Source organism: Oratosquilla oratoria, chromosome 13 (assembly GCF_046742065.1).
Source record: "Oratosquilla oratoria isolate Oo_2021 chromosome 13, ASM4674206v1, whole genome shotgun sequence".
Taxonomy (NCBI): domain Eukaryota; kingdom Metazoa; phylum Arthropoda; class Malacostraca; order Stomatopoda; family Squillidae; genus Oratosquilla; species Oratosquilla oratoria.
In genome coordinates, this window is record NC_134789.1 from 23,191,081 (window position 1) to 23,212,125 (window position 21,045).

A 21,045-nucleotide genomic window follows, 5' to 3' on the forward strand; every position below is an offset into this window, starting at 1 on the left:
AAAATCTATACTGAACCCAAATCAATTTGGATTCACACAAGGGAGATCATGTACAACAAATCTGATCTGCTTTTACTCAAAATTAGTAGACATAATACAAGAAAGAGATGGATGGGCGGACTGTGCTTTTCTGGACCTGCAAAAGGCATTTGATAAGGTACCTCATAAGAAACTAATAAATAAGATAGAGTCAGAGGGTGGCATTAGAGGAAAATTATTGGAAGGGATGAAAGACTTCCTGATTGGGAGGAAAATGAGAGTTGTAATTAGAGAAAAATTCTCCAACTGGGAAGAAGTAAAAAGCGGTGTCCTGCAAGGATCGGTACTGGCCCCGATCATGTTCGCTGTATACATTAATGACATGAATGAAGGCATAGAGTGCTATATAATTTTTTTTGGAGATGATGCAAAATTACTTAAAAAGGTAAAAACAGAAGAGGACTGCAACTCATTGCAACAAGATCTGGACACAATATGGAATTGGACTCAAAAGTGGGAAGTGAAATTTAATATAAAGAAATGCAGTATATTGGAATTTGGAAAGAGTAAAAACAGAATATCAAAAGATTACAGAATTGGAGAAGAAATGATAAAAGCAAACTCTGAAAAAGATCTTGGAGTGATGATTGGAAAAGACATGAAACCTGATAAGCATATAAATAAGATATTTGGAGAAACCTACAATTTATTGAGGTCAATCAAAGTGGCATTTACTTATATGGATGAAGAAATGATAAAGAAAATACTAACTACACTAATAAGACCAAAACTTGAGTATGCAGCATCACTTTGGACACCCAGTACCAAAAAGAATATTAAGAAACTAGAAAGATTACAAAGAGCGACAACCAAACTAGCATCAACTCTTGCCGTACTAATATACGAGCAAAGACTATCCAAACTGAACCTACCAACTCTGGAACAAAGAAGAGAAAGAGGAGATTTGCTGACTACAGAATAATGTGTGGTAATTGTTGTTACGGGAATTGCATTGTTTACCTTGAGCTACGGCAATTTCCCGAAAGGAATGGAAGTTTTAGACAGGAACGACCTGTTAGTGTGGGACAACGGTAAAATGAGAGGGCATGGAAAAAAACTGAAAAAAAGATAGTTATAGAAAAAACTTGAAAAGGAACAGTTTCCCACACCAAGCGATTAATACATGGAACAAATTAGACAACAAAACAGTATGTGCAAACACTATACAAGATTTTAAGATAAAACTTGATGTGGAGAGATATAAAGACGGGTCACCACGAGCATAGCTCCCCTCCTGTTTATTACAACTAGGTAAATACAACTAGGTAAATACTGTCTTGTCTGTTGGAGTGAATAAACCCACTTCCCTCAGGAATACCAGGGCTACCACTGGGTATTACCTAGTTGTATTACATGGGAAGGGGGCTATGCTCGTAGTGACCCGTCTTTGTATCTTTCAGTATCAAGTTTTTTCTTAAAATCTTGAATAGTATTTGCACACACTGTTTCTTTATCTAAGTTATTCCATATATCCATCACTCTGTGTGGGAAGCTATTCTTTTTCCGATCTCTTCTATTGTTATCCTTTTTTAGTTTCTTTTCATGACCTCTTGTTTTTCCATTGTCATTTTTTAGTAAATAATTCCTGTCAAGGATTTCCATTCCTTTCATGATTCTAAATATAGTCAGTAGATCACCTCTTTCTCTTCTCTGCTCTAGTGTTGGTAGTTCCAGTTTCGATAATCTTTGTTCGTATGTTAAATTGGAAAGAGCTGGTGCCAACTTTGTTGTTGCTCTCTGTATTCTTTCTAGTTTCCTTATATTCTTTTTAGTACTGGGTGTCCATAGTGTCACTGCATCCAGCTTTGGTCTAGTCAATATAACTAATATTTTTTCAATCATTTCTTCATCCAAGTAGTCAAATGCCACTTTCATTGACCTTAATAGGTTGTAGGTTTCACTGACTATTTTGTTTATACTGTATGTTTATCCGGTGTCATGTCTTTGCTGATTAATACTCCAAGGTCCCTTTCCGAGTGCACTTTTTTTTATTTCTTCTTTGCCAATTTTGTAATTTTTTGAAATTCTGTTTTTCCTTTTCCCAAACTCCATTATGCTACACTTCTTGATATTGAAGTTCACTTCCCACTTTTGAGTCCATTTCCAGATTTTGTCCAGGTCTGATTGTAATGAATCATAGACCTCCTCTGTTCTTATTTTTTTTTTTTAATATTTTTGTGTCATCTGCAAAGAAATTCGTATAACATTCAACTCCTTCATCCATGTCGTTTATATATATGGCAAACATGATTGGAGCCAGCACTGACCCTTGTGGAACACCACTTATCATTTCTTCCTATTTCGAGTATTTGTACTCTTATTTTTCTCCCAGTTAGGAAATCTTCCATCCATTCTAATAATTTACCTCCAATGCCACCTGTTGATTCTAATTTTCTTATTAATTTCTTGTGTGGTACTTTGTCAAATGCCTTTTGTAAGTCTAGATAGGCACAGTCTGCCCATCCATCCCTCTCATCTATTATATCTATTAGTCTTGAGTAGAAGCAGATTAAGTTTGTTGAACATGATCTTCCTTGTCTAAATCCAAATTGGCTTGTGTTTAGTATAGATTTTTCTTCCAGGTGTTAAACCCATCTACTGTTGATCACTTTTTCATATATTTTAGCTACTGTGCTTGTTAGGGAGACCGGTCTGTAGTTAGTTGGATTTTCCTTTTTTCCTACTTTATATATATTGGTACCATGTTTGCATTTTTCCAGTCTTGTGGTACCTTACCTTCTTTGAGCAAACATTTGATTATAATGTGTATTTTATCTGTTAAAACCTCTACACATTCCTTCAATATCCAATTTGCAATTCCATCCAGACCATGCAATTTTCTGACATCAAGGTGTTTTATTTGGTTGCTGATTTCCTTCTTTGTTACAGTTATTTCCTTCATTGGTAGGGGGATTTCTGTCTCTCTATTCCCTCACAGTTAGGTGTGTTCTCAATTGTGAAAACTGATTTGAAGTAGTTGCTCATAACTTCTGCTATTTCTTGTTCTTCTGTGTATTCATGACTTCATTGGCACAACTTTTCTATTTCTTGTTTGTTTTTTAGTTTACTGTTCACATATCTATAAAATAGTTTTGGTTGTTCCTTGCATTTTTCTATTATTTCCTTTTCATAATTTCTCTTTTCTTCTCTGCATATTTTTACATAATCGTTTCTTAGTTTGATGTATGTTTGCCATTTGCTCTTTTTTTTTGTCTTTTTTCCATTTTTTCCAGGCTTTGTCTCTTTTATCCTTGGCTTCACTACATTTTCCACATGTATGTTGTTTATGCTGTATTTACCTAAATGTATGTACCTAATTGTAGTATACAGGAAAGGAGGAATGCTTATTGGGTCCCATCTCCTATTCTCCAATTATTCTTACCTAGCCTTAAATTCATGTATAGGTCCAACTTAATCAATATTTTTGATTTGCAATTATCATATTTAGATTTAAATTTATTCATTGTTCCAGCTTGGGCTATATCCTTCAAAGCTATTCCAATTAATTATGGATCTATATTGAAAACTATATTTCTTCACATCCTTTAGACATGTAGTCTTCTTAATTTGTTCCCATGACCTCTTAAAACCCTCCTATCCTTAGTCAACTATTCTATTTTGACAACATAGTCTGTCCCCTTCAGTGGCCTGAATACTGTAATCATATAATCTCTTCTATTTGATTTTTCAAAGTTGGCAGATCCAGTACTTTTAATCTTTCCTCATATGGTTTATCTGTCAGGCTGGGGACCAGTTTGGTTGCTGCTCTTTGTATTGTCTTGATATTGTATATATCCTTCACTTTGTGTGGTAACATACCACTGATGCATATTCCAGACATGTATGTTTCTAAGTGTACATTATGTGCATTTCTAAGTGTTGTTAGTGAGGGGCATTCTTCTAAGAGGTGGTATGTGTACTTAGGTGTAGCAGATTTAGCAGGTGTCATAATTGCTTTTCCCAGTAGAACACTGAAATTGTAGAAATTCAATAACATCTTTTGAGGTGAAGTCCATTTTTGCCGGTGTACCTTCACCTCTGTCTTTTGTTTCTTATACCATCATTATGTAACCTTTTTACCTGTAAGGTAGTTTGCATTTTTTTTTAATAAGAATTAGGAAAGTTTTTGAGGAGCTCCAGTCAGGAACTATTTCTTTAATTAAAGAACTGATTTTTATTATCTATTGAAATTATAGATTAGTAAATGTTTTTATTATCTGTAAACATGTTTAAATATTGTTATTCTTTCAGATTCTCTGTATAAGTTGATGAGACACTGACTCAGAAACTATTTATACTATGACTATTTGTTTATTTTATTTTTATTTATATATTTATCTTTTTTTTATTATATACTATTTATTTTCATTTATTCACTTTAACAGGAAAGAATGAATATGGAAGGCAGTACAAGTATTGTTGTCAGCAGAAGCCTTGGTGGTAATAGTAGTGCTGCTAATGGCAACAGTAACAGCAACAATGCTACCAATACAAGTGGAAGCAGTCAGAACCTTAAATCACTGGGTTTTATCATTAATGATGGAACAGGTAGGCTTTAAGACTTTGTTCATAATATTATAATGCAACTAAAGGTAATCATTGACTTATGACCAGGTTATGTTCTGACTAACCAATCTTAAATTGATATGGTTGTATGTCACTCTTAGTTTTATACATATGAGTTTTATATATACATGTTTGGATTATCAATAATACTTCAGACTTCAAAGGTATTTGCATCAATTCTTTGATGTAATGTGTGCCCAAGAGGACCATGTAAGAACATAAGAATGAAGGAGAGTGCAAGAAACCAATAGGCTTTCACTAGGTAGTTCTATGTCCCTTACCACCTCTTATCCCTATCCCTAAAATATTTTCTCTTAAAACAACCAATTGTTTCAGCACTCACTACATTGTTACTAAGTCTATTCCATTTGTTAACCACTCTCTTGGTAAACTAGTTTTCCATTCTTTCCATCTTAAACCTAGATTTGTCCAATTTAGATATACTACTATGAGTTTTGCCCTGCTGTCTAGATATGATTACTATCCAGCATCACCTTTGTTAAAGCCCTTGACCCATTTGAATACCTTTATTAGATCAACCTGCACTCATTGTCTTTCCAGAGAGTGTAAGTTAAGCCTGTCTTTGTATAGTAAGATTCTAAGATCTTGTATCATTTTGGTCATTCTCCTGTGTGCTGGTTCTAATTAATTAATATCCATTCTATAGAATGGAGACCAAAACTGTACCACATAGTCAAGGATGGTTTTATCACCAGATAGAGTTTAATGATTACCTCTATACTTTTGTTTGTAACTGTCCTAGCAATAAATCCTAATGCCTTGTTAGTCCTATTCCAGGCATTAATGCACTGTTTCCTTGCTTTAAGGTCTGGGCTCACAAACACTCATAAGTCCTTTATAACATTATAACTTTATAAGTCCTTTATAACATTCTGTTATCTTTGATATGGTGTTACCTAAGCCATACCTGTTAGCTGGGTTGTTTAATCCCATGTTTAACACACTGCATTTTGAGATATTGAAGTACATTTTCATTTCTCCAACCATGCAAACATTATATTAAGATCCTGTAGTATCCCAGCATCTTCCCCTGACCTAATATAGCATCCTATAATAATGTCATCTACAAACTTACTAATATTGCTATTAATCTAATTGTTCAAGTTGTTTATGTACATAATGAACAATAAGGGACCCAAAACTGAACCCTGAGGAACTTCAGTAATAGCACTAACCCATTTGGATTTTACACCATTAATAGTGCCCCACTATTTTCTGTCACCAATCCATGCTCTAATTCATTCAAACACTTTTACTCCTATGTCTATGGTGGGGTACCTTGTCGAACACACTCTGATGTTCGTCTTGCAGGACTACTGCTTGCAGGTACTCGTTATATTATTGGTTTCTAGACATTGGACTAGAGGAGATATTGATCTGTCCTCAGTCCTTCCCTTAGTAACATAACACTGCTTGCCCTTGGCCAAAGAAAAATCATCAAAGTTTGTCACTACATAGGAGATACTGTGAATGCTTGCATAGCTATGACGTGCCTTTACTTTCTTCAAAAGGTTAATAACATTTTCATGCTGGTAACATCATAGATTTGCTATTGCTGAGTGCAGAGAATTCTTATCAAGTAAAAGATGGCCTTCCAGGAACTTAAAGACTGGTAGTCAGTGCTCTCTATTTGTTTCATTTAATATGCATTTCCTTGATAAATATATTTTTTTACAGGTGTGGCAATGAAACGTGTCAAATTAGAGAAACCAGATGATGAACAGGTGCAAACAAGTGTCTTTCTTTGTGGTCCAGATGGAACATTAGGTGAGTAATGAAATAGATCTTCCTCAAACCCCCCTCTGACCTTGCCACATGTGCAATGTTGTCCAGAAACAACAACTGGCTCACCTCCCACTTTTCTCCATTTTGTTTAACCATCACCAGTACCCTTGCCTATTACCTTCATTTTCACTTCCTGCACCACCCCATCCATGTACAGGTACATTGAACAGCCATGTTGACATGACACATCCCTGATGCAGCTCTACCTTTACCTCAAACCACTCGCTCTCTTCATTTCCAATTCTAACACAGGTTCTACTCCTCTTATAAAAACTCTTGACTGCTCTTAACAGCTTTCCCCCAATCCTATATATCTGCAAAACCTCCAACAGTGCCTTGCTGTCTGCCCTGTCATAAACCTTTTCCAAATCCATAAGGGCCCAAAAAACATCCTTACATTTTTCTAAAGCTTTTTCACATATCTGCCTTACCACTAAATTCTGATCCACACAACCCCTACCTTTCCTAAATCCACACTGTTCCTTACCAATTATTCCCACTGTTCCTCTCCTAATCCTCTCATTTAAAAACCTCCCATAAATTCTCTCAACTACACTCAGGAAACTGATCCCTCTGAAACTACTACACTCACGTTTGTCCCCTTTTTTATTGTAGAGCTGATCTATACAGGCACTCCTCCGGTCCTTTTGCACTTTACACCCCTCCCCCTAGACACACATTAAACAAGCTCACTAGTTGGTTCACTGTTATTGTACTTCCCTTCTTCAGACACTCCATATGACGCCCATCTAACCTAGGTGCCTTACGTGCTCTCATCATTTTCAAAACTATTTACACCTCATTTTTTCTTATCTCTCCTTTATTTTCATCTCCCATCACTGTCATTTTCTTAGCACCCTCCACTGCTGCTACCAGTTCATCCCTATCCTCTTCCACATTTAACAGCTCTCTAAAATACTCTGCCCATCTTCTCCTTACTGCCTTCTCTAATGTTTACATCTGTCCATCTGTGCCTCTTTTCTTTTCTACTTGAGTTGCCGCCCCTTCCTCTCTTAACTTACTTCCAGAACATCTTTTTATTACTTTCCAAGTTTTCTGTCATGCCATCCCCCCAGTTTACATCTGTTCTCCAATTTACCTCCTTTATCTTATGTTTTGTTTCTCTTTTTTTTGTGCAGCTCACATGTTTCTGTATGTTTCTATAATATATGATATAGGTAATGCATACATAGCATTTTTCCCTCATTATCCTTGCAAAAAGTAACATACTGTAGTGTTCAGAGTAACATATTTTGTTCCAAAGATTTATGCAGTTTATGCATAGATATTGGATTAGATCTGTTCAAAAAACTACTTTTTCATATTTTCATATGTTACCATACTTTTAACCATGTTTTTTGACCTGAAAAAGCCAAAAATTAGATTTTTTTTTATCTAGGATATATGGAAGTATTGCTGCATAGAGGCTGAAGTTTTTTGCTATCTTAAATGAGAAAGAAAAGGAGAAGCAGTACAAGAAGAAGCTGAGAGAGGAGTGGGAGGGAGTGAAGGATAGAGTAGAACTAGGAGTGGAGCAATGGGGATGGTTCAAGGAGGGAGTCACAAGGTATGCAAAGATGGTGTGTGGAACAAGGAGGAGAGGAGGTAATAGAAGGAAAGGTAGTGAGTGGTGGGATGAGGAAGCAAAGAAGGTTGTAGAAGAGAAGAAGTGAGTTTTCACAGATTGGTTACAAAATAGGATGAGGGAGTCATATGAAAGGTACAAAGAAAAGAGAAGAGAAGTAAAGAATAAGATAAAGGAGGCAAAGAGGAGAGCATATGTGAAATGGGGTAAGAATATGACAGAAAAATTTGAAAGTAATAAAAAGATGTTTTGGAAAGAAATTAAGAGAGGAAGAGGAGGCAAATCAAGTAGAGAAGAAAAGGTGAGAGGTGCAGATGGAGAGAAGGCAGTAAGAGGAAGATGGGCAGAGTATTTTAGGGAGTTGCTAAATGTGAAGGAGGATGAGGAGGGAAAGGTAGTTGCAGTGGTAAGCACTAAGAAAATGAGAGTGATGAGTGAGGTAAATAGAGGGGAAATAAGGAAAGATGAAGTGAAAGCAGTTGTTAAGATGATGAGAGCAGGTAAGGGACCTGGGCTGGATGGATTTCATGCAAAATGTCTGAAAAAAAAGGAGGTACAGTGATGGTGGCCTGGCTGGTGAGGTTATTTAATGTTTGTTTAAAAGAGGGTAGAGTGCTGGAGGACAGGAAAAGTGCCTATATAGTTCCACATTACAAAGGAAAAGGGGACAAGTGTGAGTGTAGTAGTTTCAGAGGGATTAGCTTGTTAAGTGTAGTTGGGAAGGCTTATGGGATGGTCTTGATTGAGAGAATTAGGAGAGGAACTGAGGGAGTAATTGGTGAGGAATAATGTGGGTTTAGGATAGGTAGGGGTTGTGTAGATCAGATTTTTGTGGTAAGACAGATATGTGAGGAAGCTATAGGAAAAGGTAAGGATGTTTTTTGGGCTTTTATGGATCTGGAAAAGGCTTATGACAGGGTAGACAGGAAGGCACTGTTAGAGGTATTGCAGATATATGGGATAGGAGGAAAGCTTCTAGGAGCTGTCAAGAGTTTTTATGAGAGTAGTAGAGCATGTGTCAAGATTAGAAATGGAGTGATTGGTTTGAGGTAAAGGTGGGACTTTATAAGGGATGTGTTATGTCACCCTGGCTGTTCAATTTATACATGGATGGGGTGGTGTGAGAGGTAAATGTAAGGGTGGTGGGTCAGGGATTGGAGATGTTTAAAGAAAATGGAGAAAAGTGGGAGATAAGCCAGCTGTTGTTTGTGGACGACACTGGTTGTATATGGATGATGTTGTGATGCATGAGGTGGAATGGGTGGAGGATGGGGGTTGAGGGAGTATATATGAGAAATAATTTGATGCAGCCTGAAGGGATTTCTACCCATCTTCTCCTTTTCTGCATGAGGGGATGGAGAGGAGGGGTCGCTGATTTAATGAAGCAGCCTTGCTGCGGATGTGCTGTGTCTTGTGACACTGCTTCTGACCCAGGGCAGTGGGTGAGATGCAGGGATGACCTGTCATTCAGGTGCCAAAATAAGAGGGTGGAGGGGAGTGGAGTATGATGGGGATGGAATGGGTGGAAGTGGTTTTTATATCTGTTTTTTTTGGCTACCTCCCTTATAAGGAGGAAAAAAGTCTTTGGTATATGTATCTTACCAAAAGGTCCAATTTTGAGTAATTTCTAAGCTTATTTTTTGTATAATTTTCTATCTATCCAAGATAGAGTAAAAAAAATTGTATCAAATGAATGAGCAGGATCTACTCTACATATATCAACCATTAGAATTAATTAATTTTCCCATGACTTTTAATAGATATGAAATTGTTGAAAATCTTTACTTTTCTACTAACCTGGAGTCATGGTATTTGCATTGAGCAAAATAGAACTACAAAATAGTTATAAAATTAAATAATTTTTAATGCTCTTTTGAATGTGTACAATCTGATTTACATTGTAGAGAAAATGGCATGTTATTTATAATATGTACAGAAAAATAAAAAAAATCCATAAATTTGACATATACAAAGTGGAAAGTGTAATTTTGCAACAAGTCAAACCATCTACTGAAACTACAAAAATAATCATGATTATATGTATCAAAATGATGTTACACAGTCATTTGTCAAGTGTTTTTTCTTGAGGCTTTTGAAGCACTGTCTGTTGTATTTCACAACATGGAGATACTCCCTCTGCTTGGGATCTGTGGTGATGACATTTCCAAAATCACTCATCATCTTAACTCCATGCTCAGCGATGTCATTCACTATTCTGAGGTTTCTCACATGTTTCAAAGCTTTCTTGTAGTCCTCCTTCTCTGGCCATGATTTAACCCAATTCAGGAGCCAGTCAGGTCCATTGCTGAGGATGTCTAACAGAAGGTGGGGATTCTGGACTATTCACAGGAGCATCTACAGCAGATGTTGACATCATCCACATTGGTGTGTAGAGCAGCACCAGGAAGATGTTGAGTAGTTCCAGCTTTGCAACCGTTTCTTCATCATACTCAAGCTGGTCACAAAACATCAGCATCTTCATGGAATACAAGTTTATGGCCATTCATCTGACCTAGTGAATGGCCCCTGGTCAACTCCAGTGAATCCCACAGGGAGGTGTGCCTCCAAGAACAATCACTGCGAGTTCAGCCATTTCCTTGTACTGTAGTCAGCTCTTTGTGGCATTTCAGATGTGAGGATGTCATGAGATATTTCCTCACAACCCCTCGTCTTTTCCCTGAGCCATTTGCTTCTGATCATCAGGGTTTTAGGGGTGTCTGTTTTCAGTTTCCCCCACACATCCTTGAAGTGTCTGAACCAGGGATTCTTTAGACTCTTCACCTTGCCAAACAGCTTTTCCAAGACTGCTCCAACTAGCACCACCAGGATGTAGTGTCTGCATGCCAGGTAAAATGCCTTAGTGCTCAATTTTTCCTCAAGCAGTTCGGCAGCTCCCCAGTGTTGTAGTGTCAAAAACAAGGGCAGTTATGACTCCTGTAAGCACCTTTATCTCCAACAAGTCCATTGATGCTTGCTTATAGACTGCAGGTGGAGGTTCTGAGACATCAACTGTGTGTCCGCATAGCTCCTTGCTTAATGCCATTGTGAAGTATCTTGTGGATAATTTTATGGATTTGGATCGAGTTTCTGTGCAGGCCTTGCTTTTGTACTGTACAGTATTGCCCAGCATTATTAACAGGTTTCTGTAAATATTAAATACGAAATTGAATGATGAAATTATGTACAAGTTTTGGTCTAAATTTACTTGAATTAAAAACATTCATACCAAAATCATGTCTCCAGGTTTAGCAAAAACATCAGGATTTTCAACAATTTCATATCTTAAAATTCACGGGAAAAATTAATCAATTCTATTGGTTGCTATATATAGAGTAGATTCTGTTCTTTCATTTGGTACCTAATTTGTTGCTTTATCTTGGATAGATAAAAAATCATACCACAAAATAGACTTAGAATGCCTCAGAATTGATCCTTTTGGTAATATTGATAGCAAAAAATTTCAGGCTCCATGTGGCAATACTTCCATACATCCCAGATAAAAATGTATGTGATTTTTTGCTTTTTCAAATGAAAAAGCAAAGGGCAAAGTACAGCAATGTATGAAAATATGAAAAAGTAGTCTTTTGAACAGGTCTAACATTAGATTTATAATTATTGATGCCTTGTGTTTGACTGACTGGAAATCTACTGGTCCATAGTGGCTGGCAGTGGTCTTTGAGGCTGTATCTTAGAATTTTGTGGTAAGAAACTTTGAACTTGTATGTGTCACATTAGTGTAGGACAGTTTCTGTGTCACCAGCCTATAGTAGTAGGAGGAGGGGAGCAGTCACTGGTTGTTATCTTTTATGTTATGATAAGGTAGAAATAGAATTGAAGTTGATATAGAGATACCTTGGGTTTGGTCTAGAGACCAAGTGTCAGCCCTGTAGGGCTACATCTCCAGATAGAGGTGAAAGTGTTGATAAATTTTGAAGATGGGCAGCAGGATGTCGATCTTGCAGGACTACTTCTTGGAGGTACTCATTATTAGTCTCTAGACATTGGACTGAAGAGGATGTTGATCTGTTCTTAGTCCTTCCTTTAGTAGCGCAACACTCCTTGCCCTTGGCCAAAGAAAAATCATTTAAGTTTGTCACTACATTGAAAATGTTGTGAGTGCTTGCATAGTTATGATGTGCCTTTACTTTCTTTAGAAAGTTAATTTTTCATAGTGGTAATATCATAGATTTGCTCTTGCTGAGTGCATAGAATTTTTATCAACTGAAAGATGGCCTTCCAGGAAATGAAAGACTGGTAGTCAGTGTTTGGTCTTAATTTCATCTGTTATGCTTTTCCCTGATTGTTTTTTCTTTCCTTTTTTTTTATATAGGTGTGGCAATGAAACGTATCAAATTAGAGAAGCCAGATGATGAACATGTGCAAACAAGTGTCTTTCTTTGTGGTCCAGATGGAACATTAGGTGAGTAATGAAATAGATCTTTACCCCCAAAATATAATTATCTTTTTTTTCTCTGCCTCTTCTTCATCTTTATCTCCTCCTCTTCTAGTTGCATAATACTTCATTTGTTAATATTTAAATCCATTTGCCATTTTTGTCTTCATGTGATTACTATCTTTGGAGCAGTGGAAGATATGTGGTATGAAAAATTGACAGGATTTATTAGTATGGGATGAAAGAATATAAAGAGGGGCAATAAATTTCAGAAGATAGAATGTTTAATAATAATAGTAAATGCTGCCTTGAGCTTTATTGAATGCAGACCTGCAGCCACATAATGACACAATGTTCTTGGGTTCTGAAATAAATCTCTGTAGGAAAATTTTTGGACTGTTGTCCATCTAGGAGGTGCTAAGATGGGAGGGAGGGTGGAGGGGTGTGGAGTGTTTTTGGGGATGAAATGGGTGGGAATGTTTTTGTGCCTTGTCCTTTTTGGCTACTTCCCTGGTAAGGGGGAAAAAGCCTTGGTATATGTTTGTATGTATGTATATATGTCTTTGTTGTATTAATGTGGGGTTGTTTCTGTGTCACTGGCTGAAAGTATTAGGAAGAGGGAAGTAGTTGGCAGTTGGCAATCCTCTTTAAGGGTGGAGGAAATAATGTTGAAGATGATAGAGATCTTGGGCCTAGTCTGAAGATCAAGTGACAATTTCCAGATGGAGATGAAGAGGCGTTGAATATGGACAACAGGGAGACAGTTCTCTTTGCTGTCCATCATGCAGGATTACTGCAAGCAGACCTATCATTGGAATGTTTGAAGGATGTTAAAAAATACAACTTTCTTCATAGGCGTGATATTTCTGGAATAAATTTGAAAAAGAAAGTTCAGACAGACAATATGAATTAATTGAAAACAGTCTCATTTCAGAGACAGGACCCCCATGAACATAGCTCCATTTCTGAATATTATGAATAGGTAAATACATTCATGAAGGGGGCCTTGGATTCAAGAGGAATGTCTGTTGAGTAGGGAAGGGAGAGAGGAAAATATAGATGTGAGTGGAGAGTAGTTGTGAATGGATGATAAATTGACATAGCCTGAAAGGATTTCTTCTTGTCTGCTCTGTAAATTTTCGAGTGGATGAGATGGGAGGGTTGCCATGTAATGATGGAACAGAGGTAAATCAGCTTAAGGTGTTGGGCCCTGCTGTGAAAGTGCTGTGTCTTGCTGCATTGGTTCTGATCTAGGCAATGGGCATGGAACAAGGATGACCCTTTCTCCACAGGGAACTAAGAAAAAAAGGAAAACAAATAGGTGTTTGGGTGAGTGTGGGATAGGTGTATGCCTTGGCTGGGCCACTCTCCTTTATTAGATGGGAAAGGGCTTTTGGTATATGTATGTAACTACAGTTATGTTAATACATATAACTTTATCACTGTAATATGCTTGTTTATAATGTTTTGGGCTAGGTAGATTCATATGGTATTGTGATGTATGTACCTGCTGTTTGTTGTTGTGCATCTTGTTGCTTTTAATGCCATTTATGATTTTGTAAAAAGACAGTGCCATGAGTACAACTTCATGATATTTTCTTGTCAAATATATCATGAATTTGTCAATATATGTGAAGTTTAACAGTGAGGTGATGTGCCAGTGATTCATTGGCAGAGGAATTAGGTCTGATATAAGACTTGTATTTACCTAACTGTAGTATACAGGAAAGGAGCAACATTCATTGGGTCCTGTCTCCTATTCTCTAATTTTTTATCATACCTAGCCTCAAATTCATGAATAATTCTAACTTATTCTATATCCTATTTAGATTTGAACTTGTGTAGTGTTTGAGTAGGGAAGGGAAAGATCAAAATATAAGTGTGAATGAAGAGTAGTTGTGAATGGATGATGAATACAGTTATGTTAATACATATAATTTTATAACTATAATATACTTGTTTATAGTGTCTTGGGCTAGGTAGATGCATATTCCAAGTATTTATGCATCTACATGGAAAAATGTATTACTTCACATCCTGTAGACATGTGATCTTTCTTAATTTGCTCCCATGACCTCTGCCATCTTTAATCAGGGGATTTCTTCTATCAATGCAATCTATCCTCTATAGTGATCTGAATATTGTAATCATATCACCTCTTTTTCTTTGATCTCTCAAAGTTGGCAGACCCAGAACTGTTAGTCTTCCTCGTATGGTTTATCTGCCAGGCTGGGGATCAGTTTGGTTACATCTCTTTGTATTCTCTTGATCTTGCTTATATCCTTCACTCTGGACCCTTGAACTATGAATTGCTAAGATGGGAAGGATGATAGATAGGTTTCAGGTAAATGTGAGATGGCTGTGGGGTGGGTGTATGCTTTGACATCACTGCCCCACTTATAAGGGGAAAAGGTCTTTTGGCAAGTATGTATTAACCTAATTTTAGTGTCTACTGTTAGAGCAATACTCATGGGGTCCTACTCTTTTTCTCTATTTATGAAGTCTTGCCCCAAGTTTTTTATAGTGTTAGCTTGGGTTACATTTTCATCTAACTTATTCCACATGTCTGCATTTCTATGTGGAAAGCTACTTCTTGATATCTTTTAGACAGGTTTGTTTTTCAGCTTTTTACTATGACCTCTTATTGATCTTTCTTCTCATACCAGTAATTATTTTCTGTCCACTTTCTCCAAACCTGCTTCCAGTTTGGATATACTTTTCAAGTCCCCTCTTTCTCTTCTTCCAAGGTGGGTAGTCCCAGTTTCTTCAGTCTTTCTTCATATAACATGTTATTTAAACCAAGGATCATCTTAGTTGCTGCCTTTTGTATTCTTTCTATTTTTCTTATAACTTTCTGTAAGCATGGTGACCACATCACCACTGCATATTCCAATGTAGCTGTGTATTCCAGTCTGACTCCATATTCCATGTATGTATTTGCCTAGTTGTAGTTTTTAGGAAAAGAGCAATGCTTATTCGGTTCCTTCTCTTATTCTCCAGTTCTAACTTAATCTATATCCTTGATTTCTGATTATCATATTTAGATTTGAACTCATGTATTGTTTGAGCTTGGGTACCTTCTAAGCTATTCCATGTAATTATATATCTATGTGGAAGACTACATTTCTTCACGTCCTTGTTGACATGTAGTCTTTCTTAATTCATTCCCATGACCTCTTAAAACCCTCCTATCTTTAATCAGTAGATCTCATTTGTCAATGCAATCTATCCCCTTTAGTGACCATAATACTGTAATCATATCACCTCTTTCTCTTCAATCTTTCAAAGATGGCAGACCCAATGCTAGTCTTTCCTCATATGGTTTATCTGCCAGGCTGGGGACCAGTTTGGTTGGTGCCCTTTGTATTTCTTGATCTTGCTTACATCCTACAATCTGTGTGGGGACATAATGCTGACACCTATTCCAGTTTTGGATGGATCAGGGTTAGAATAAATTTTTCATCATCCCTGGCGAAGCCCCACCTTTACCTCAAACCACTCACTCTTTTCATTTCTAATTCTAATGCAGGCTCTTCTACTCTCATAAAAACTCTTGACTGCTCTCAAGGGAGTGTCGCATTGCTTTATAGAGTAGGTGAAATTAAATTTTAAAAAATGTATTTAATGAATTTAGGTACAATTGCCCCTTACATTTTATAATTCCTCAGGGTATTGTATTCCTCCCATGTATATATAAAGCATAGTGAAGATATAGTGAAGCTCTAGTGAAGCTCCAATTACTCATTGGAAAATCCCTCCACATCATTCAGCTTGGTATGAAATGAAAGCTTAGAGTCTGGGGAACAAAAATTATTGAATACATTTTATCAAACTAATACCTCTGATTTTTTTTTTACTATTTTGTTTCTCTGAATAATTAAAAAATGCTGCAAAATTCAGGTTCCATTATTATTATTGTTATTATTATTATTTTTTTTTCAAATTTCTTGTATTTTTCCCTGTAGAAAAAAAAGAGCATGGTGTTTTCATTCAAATGAAACAAGAATAAAAGAAAGAACAAAAACATAAACTTTACAGGACAGGGGATTTAAATTTTCATGACCATTTTGTGTGACTATTTGTTTGATGGTTGTGATGTATAGGAAATCTCCAATTTTCTCTTCTTTGCTGATGAGGTGTGAGGTGAAGGTGAGTGGTGTGGCATGGGTGGAGGAGGTGTAAGGTGGGTGTGACTAGTATATGCTTGCAGAGTGCTGGGTGCAGCTGTGATGCTTTCCTCCTCTTTCTTTTTCCTTCTAGTTTCTTTTTCAGGCACTCACGGGCCCTCTCTATATTCTGCCGCTTCACTCTCTTGTTTCTTGTTAATTTTCCCATGATCACAACAACAATACAGGGTGAGGAATCAAAATTGTGGCATATAGTGAGAGTGCTAAGAGCGATGTCACCTTATTTTGACCTTTTGAAGAGTACTGATGCCCTGTCCACTGTCTTTGTGGGATATGCTAATGGGAGGAGTTGCCAAATATCTCCAGAAATACAATTCTGTAGCAAAAAATGAAATAGCTATAGAAATGTTGATGCTATTTTACCATACAGAATGTTTTTTTATGCACTGGGTTGCCAGATGTTGCCAATATTTTACCTATTTTATTCTGTATAGAAAAATAGAAACAAAATACAGCCGTATAACTTTGTATGAGTGTTGCCACCAGCATAGTGATTCTTTTGAAATGTTTATCTAAAATTCACTCATGTATCAGAATTTTTCAAATGATCGCTGGCGACATTCCCTTAACCCCTTCAATACGGGCCACATCGCACGTCTGGCAGCATTAGCTGCCAGATGTGCGATGTTGCTTCATAATACTCGCATTATAAAAGATAAAGTCACTGCTCTATCGCTCGTTCTCTTTCACCCGTGAATTTTGATAACCATAGAAAATATGATGAAGCCAGTTTACAGAGTATGGGGGCCACGCAGGTATGACTACAATAAATATAATAAAGACGCTGACATCGACATCCTCGTATACCCACTTGCTCCTCATGATGCCTACGTAGGCGTCACCGTATGGAAGAGGTTAACAGCTCTCCTCTTATCCCATATATCTGCAGTACCTCCCACAGTGCCTTCCTGTCTACCCTGTTATAAACCTCTTCCAGATCTATAAAGGCCCAAAAAATATCCTTAACTTTTCCTAAAGCTTTCTCACATATCTGTGTTATCACAAAAATCTGATCCACACATCCCCTACCTATCCTAAACCCACACTATTCCTCATCAATTACTCCCTCTGCATCTTCAACTATTCCATCCAGCTGATATACCCAGGTCAGGTCATGACCCATGCTCTTAATTGGCACGAGGTCAAAGTCGACTTAGGAAGTTGGACACAAAATGTTCTCAGGCTGCTGATCTCACCAAAATGGAATGTATGGCTGGTACTGCATGTATGTTTCCTCAAAGACTTGTGCAGCTCATATGGCCAGACAGTGTACAGGTTAGTGATCACAGGGCCAATGTACTGCACATGCATTTCCTCAAAGAAGTTTTGTGTGACCCACAGAGTCAGGATGGCACATGACTCTCCTGGGAGATTGTGCAGGTCAAGGGTTCATGAGAAGATGAGGACAACTTCCCTAATAGTCTTCACTAGACACAAAATATCAGGCTCATTTAACCTCAAGTAGTCATTTATCTCCAGCCTGGCTGATAGTAAATCAATAACATTAGCATATGCTACTCTAAGTTTTCTTGTAGTGTTTCCTTTGCAATAATGCTTTCCTGTCTTTTTACAAACCATTTCCTTACATTCTGATCAACAGCACTCCAAAAATAACTGGCGTCTTTCTTCTTCCATCCTCTTGTCATTTTTGGCTTTGATTTCCTCTAATAGCTTTCGTGTCTTTGCTCATTCCTCTTCATCAGCATCTTTCCTAATCCAACTATTTTTTCATTTTTCCTCTTGTGCTAACTTCGAAGTCATGCTGATTACTTCATTTGCCATGGCTTGTGATTTGTATGTATTTATAGATGTATAAGACTGATTATGTAAGTTAATTCCTAGTGCTATCACATAGAAAAATTTTCAACAGTTCCAGCAGAAGTAGTCAGTGAACCAATTGAAACCAATGTGAGTGCATCCAGCCTTGTCACTACACCAGAAAACACGAGGACAATCATATCTTCAGGGCAGAACAAAGTTGGAGTTGGGAACCAACCCATTGTTATGAGAATAAACACACTTGGAGACATTGAGCTTGACAACACAGTCTTAACAGCAGCAGCTAGAGGCCAGAGTGTTATCATAAAGGATGAGCAGTCCACTGTCATATCTGGAAGCCAGGTAAAAAGTTACACTATTTTTTTATTGAGGATTTTATTCTCATTAGTTATGTACATTGCCTGAAAGATGTGCACACATAAAACATGTACAGTATATTAAAGGAAAATCATGTGATCTCATCACTTGCATTATAGTTTTTTCTTATGTAATCCTTGGGATTTAACACCCTTGACTTTGTAGTCACTTTTTGTTAAGATAATTTTTGTGAACACAGGTTTTTCCCCGTGTGATTTCTTACAACCCCTCAGTTCAACTCTGTTGACCCCTTGCACAAGCCTGCAGTTATTCTTTTTCATAACAGCATATGACAGGGTTGAGAGATAGGAGTTGTGGGATATGTCTGTCGAGAATATATGATATGTATGTATGTATGTATTTACCTGGTTGTATTTTGTGGGAGAAGAGCTATGCTCGTAGGGACCCGCATTTGTATCTTTCCGCATCCAGTTCTTTCTTAAAGCCGTGTATAGTTTTAGCATTCACTGTTTTCTCTTTCAATTTATTCCATGTATCTATCACTCTGTGTGGAAAGGTATTCTTTTTCAGATCTCTTCTGTAACTGTCCTTCTTAAGTTTCTTCTTGTGTCACCTTGTATTTCTTGTCTCATTTAAGTAGATCATCCCTGTCAAGGATTTCCATCCCTTTCATAATTCTATAAATGGTTATCAAATCAGCTCTTTCTCTTCTTTGCTCGAGAGTTAACAAGTTTAGTTTGTCCAATCTTTGTTCGTATGTCAACATGCTGAGTGTTGGTGCCATCTTTGTTAGTGCTCTTTGAATTCTTTCTAGCTTTATGTTTTTGTTTTTTTTTCTGGGTGTCCATGGTGATCCTGTATACTCTAATTTTGGTTTGATCAGCGTAACTAGGATTTTCTTAACCATTTCCTTGTCCATGTAGTCAAAGGCCAACTATTTTGTTTACATGTTTGTCTGGTGTCATGTAATTTGAAACGATTACTGATAGGTTTCTCTCTGAGTTTACTTTTGTAACTTCATTTGTTCCAATTTTGTATTGACCGGATATTCTATTTTTGCTTTTTCCAAATTCCATTATACTACATTTTTTAATGTTGAAATTCACTTTGTTCTTTTTACTCCAATTCCAGACTTTGTCCAGATCTCCCAGAAAAGATTTGCAGTCTTCTTCGTTACTCACTCTCTTCAATAGTTTTGCATCATTCGCAAAGAAGTTTATATAGCATTTAATTCCTTCATCTATGTTGTTTATATATATAGCAAACATTATCGGAGCCAACACATAGCCTTGGAGTACTCCACTTATCATGTTTATCCATTTTGAATTCTTTTCTCTAAGTATCACTCATTTTTCTACCTTCCAAGAAGTCTTCCACCCATTCCAATAATTTTCCTTGTATTCCACCTATTACTTCAATTTTTCTTAGTAGATTTTGTGTGATACTTTGTCAAAAGCCTTTTGTAGGTCCAGGAAGGCACAATCTGCCCAGCCATCTTTTTCTTGTATTATGTCTTGTGCCGTTACGAGAGGTAACGGGGCTTTTTTATACGTCCGTGTATCCCCATGTTTACATGTTTTTTGTCGTAAGGCTCGTTTCCCCTCGGAAGAGGTTTTCAATTTTGTTTTTTGTAATGCTTTAATTTTAAGTATATTTCGAGCAGAGGCCTTTTCTGCTCGAAAATCATACCTTGTAAGTCGTCTGCAAGCTGTGCTGCAAGATAACATCTCATTATTTGTACAATGTTCACTTTAAGAATTAGACTTAAGAAGGTGTGTAAGAACCGGTTGCTGTGGTGTGATGTCACGTCACACCTCCAGCCAGTGTGGTTTGGAACGCCTTCAGTTGTATACCCGCTCCCTTCGCGGCCTACTCCGTGAGTTTTTGAGCCGAATTTAGTTTTAGATCTGGTATATCGTTTCTTGTATGTCATAATGAATTTAGCCTTAAGCTGCTCGTATTTCATGTTCAGATTATTTGTAATTCTGTATAAAAGCTGTTAGTAACGAGCGCCGCTCTGGATTGTTTTACAGCTTTTTCATCTACTACTACTACTCTTCCTCCCAATTACTGTCTGCTGCCATAGTTTCAATGGCAGCACCTGTTGTGTGAAGATGAGAAAGTCGTGTTTTCTATTGCCAATAAAGCGTAGCGACGAGTACTCCGTGGATTTTTACCCCTTCCGCGTTGTTTACGTTACATAACGCAGAGAAGAGGGCACTCGTTACGCTAACTCCCTTTTTCATTATAGCGCAGCGGATTACTCTGCTGCGCATAGGGGGTTAGCTTGGTAAAGGTCTATCCTGAAAGTAAGCCAGAGCTCGGAGTGTGGTGTTATGCCATCCTAGACGATTAGTGCAATTGCTCTTTAG

The 21,045-nt window shown here is 37.2% G+C and overlaps 1 protein-coding gene across 3 annotated transcripts in view; it reads left to right on the plus strand.

Annotated features, from left to right (window-relative positions):
- Positions 1 to 21,045, plus strand: part of LOC143032349 (cyclin-D-binding Myb-like transcription factor 1) — a 121,621-nt gene that overhangs the window by 48,827 nt on the left and 51,749 nt on the right. For 2 of the 3 annotated variants that reach the window (XM_076196942.1, XM_076196948.1), the window contains exons 2-6: positions 4,425 to 4,587; positions 5,938 to 5,952; positions 6,304 to 6,393; positions 12,327 to 12,416; positions 18,447 to 18,697. In XM_076196942.1, the coding sequence (XP_076053057.1) occupies positions 4,425 to 4,587; positions 5,938 to 5,952; positions 6,304 to 6,393; positions 12,327 to 12,416; positions 18,447 to 18,697 (609 nt within the window). The remainder of the gene's footprint in view (positions 1 to 4,424; positions 4,588 to 5,937; positions 5,953 to 6,303; positions 6,394 to 12,326; positions 12,417 to 18,446; positions 18,698 to 21,045) is intronic. The other variant, XM_076196943.1, reaches the window with a different exon arrangement.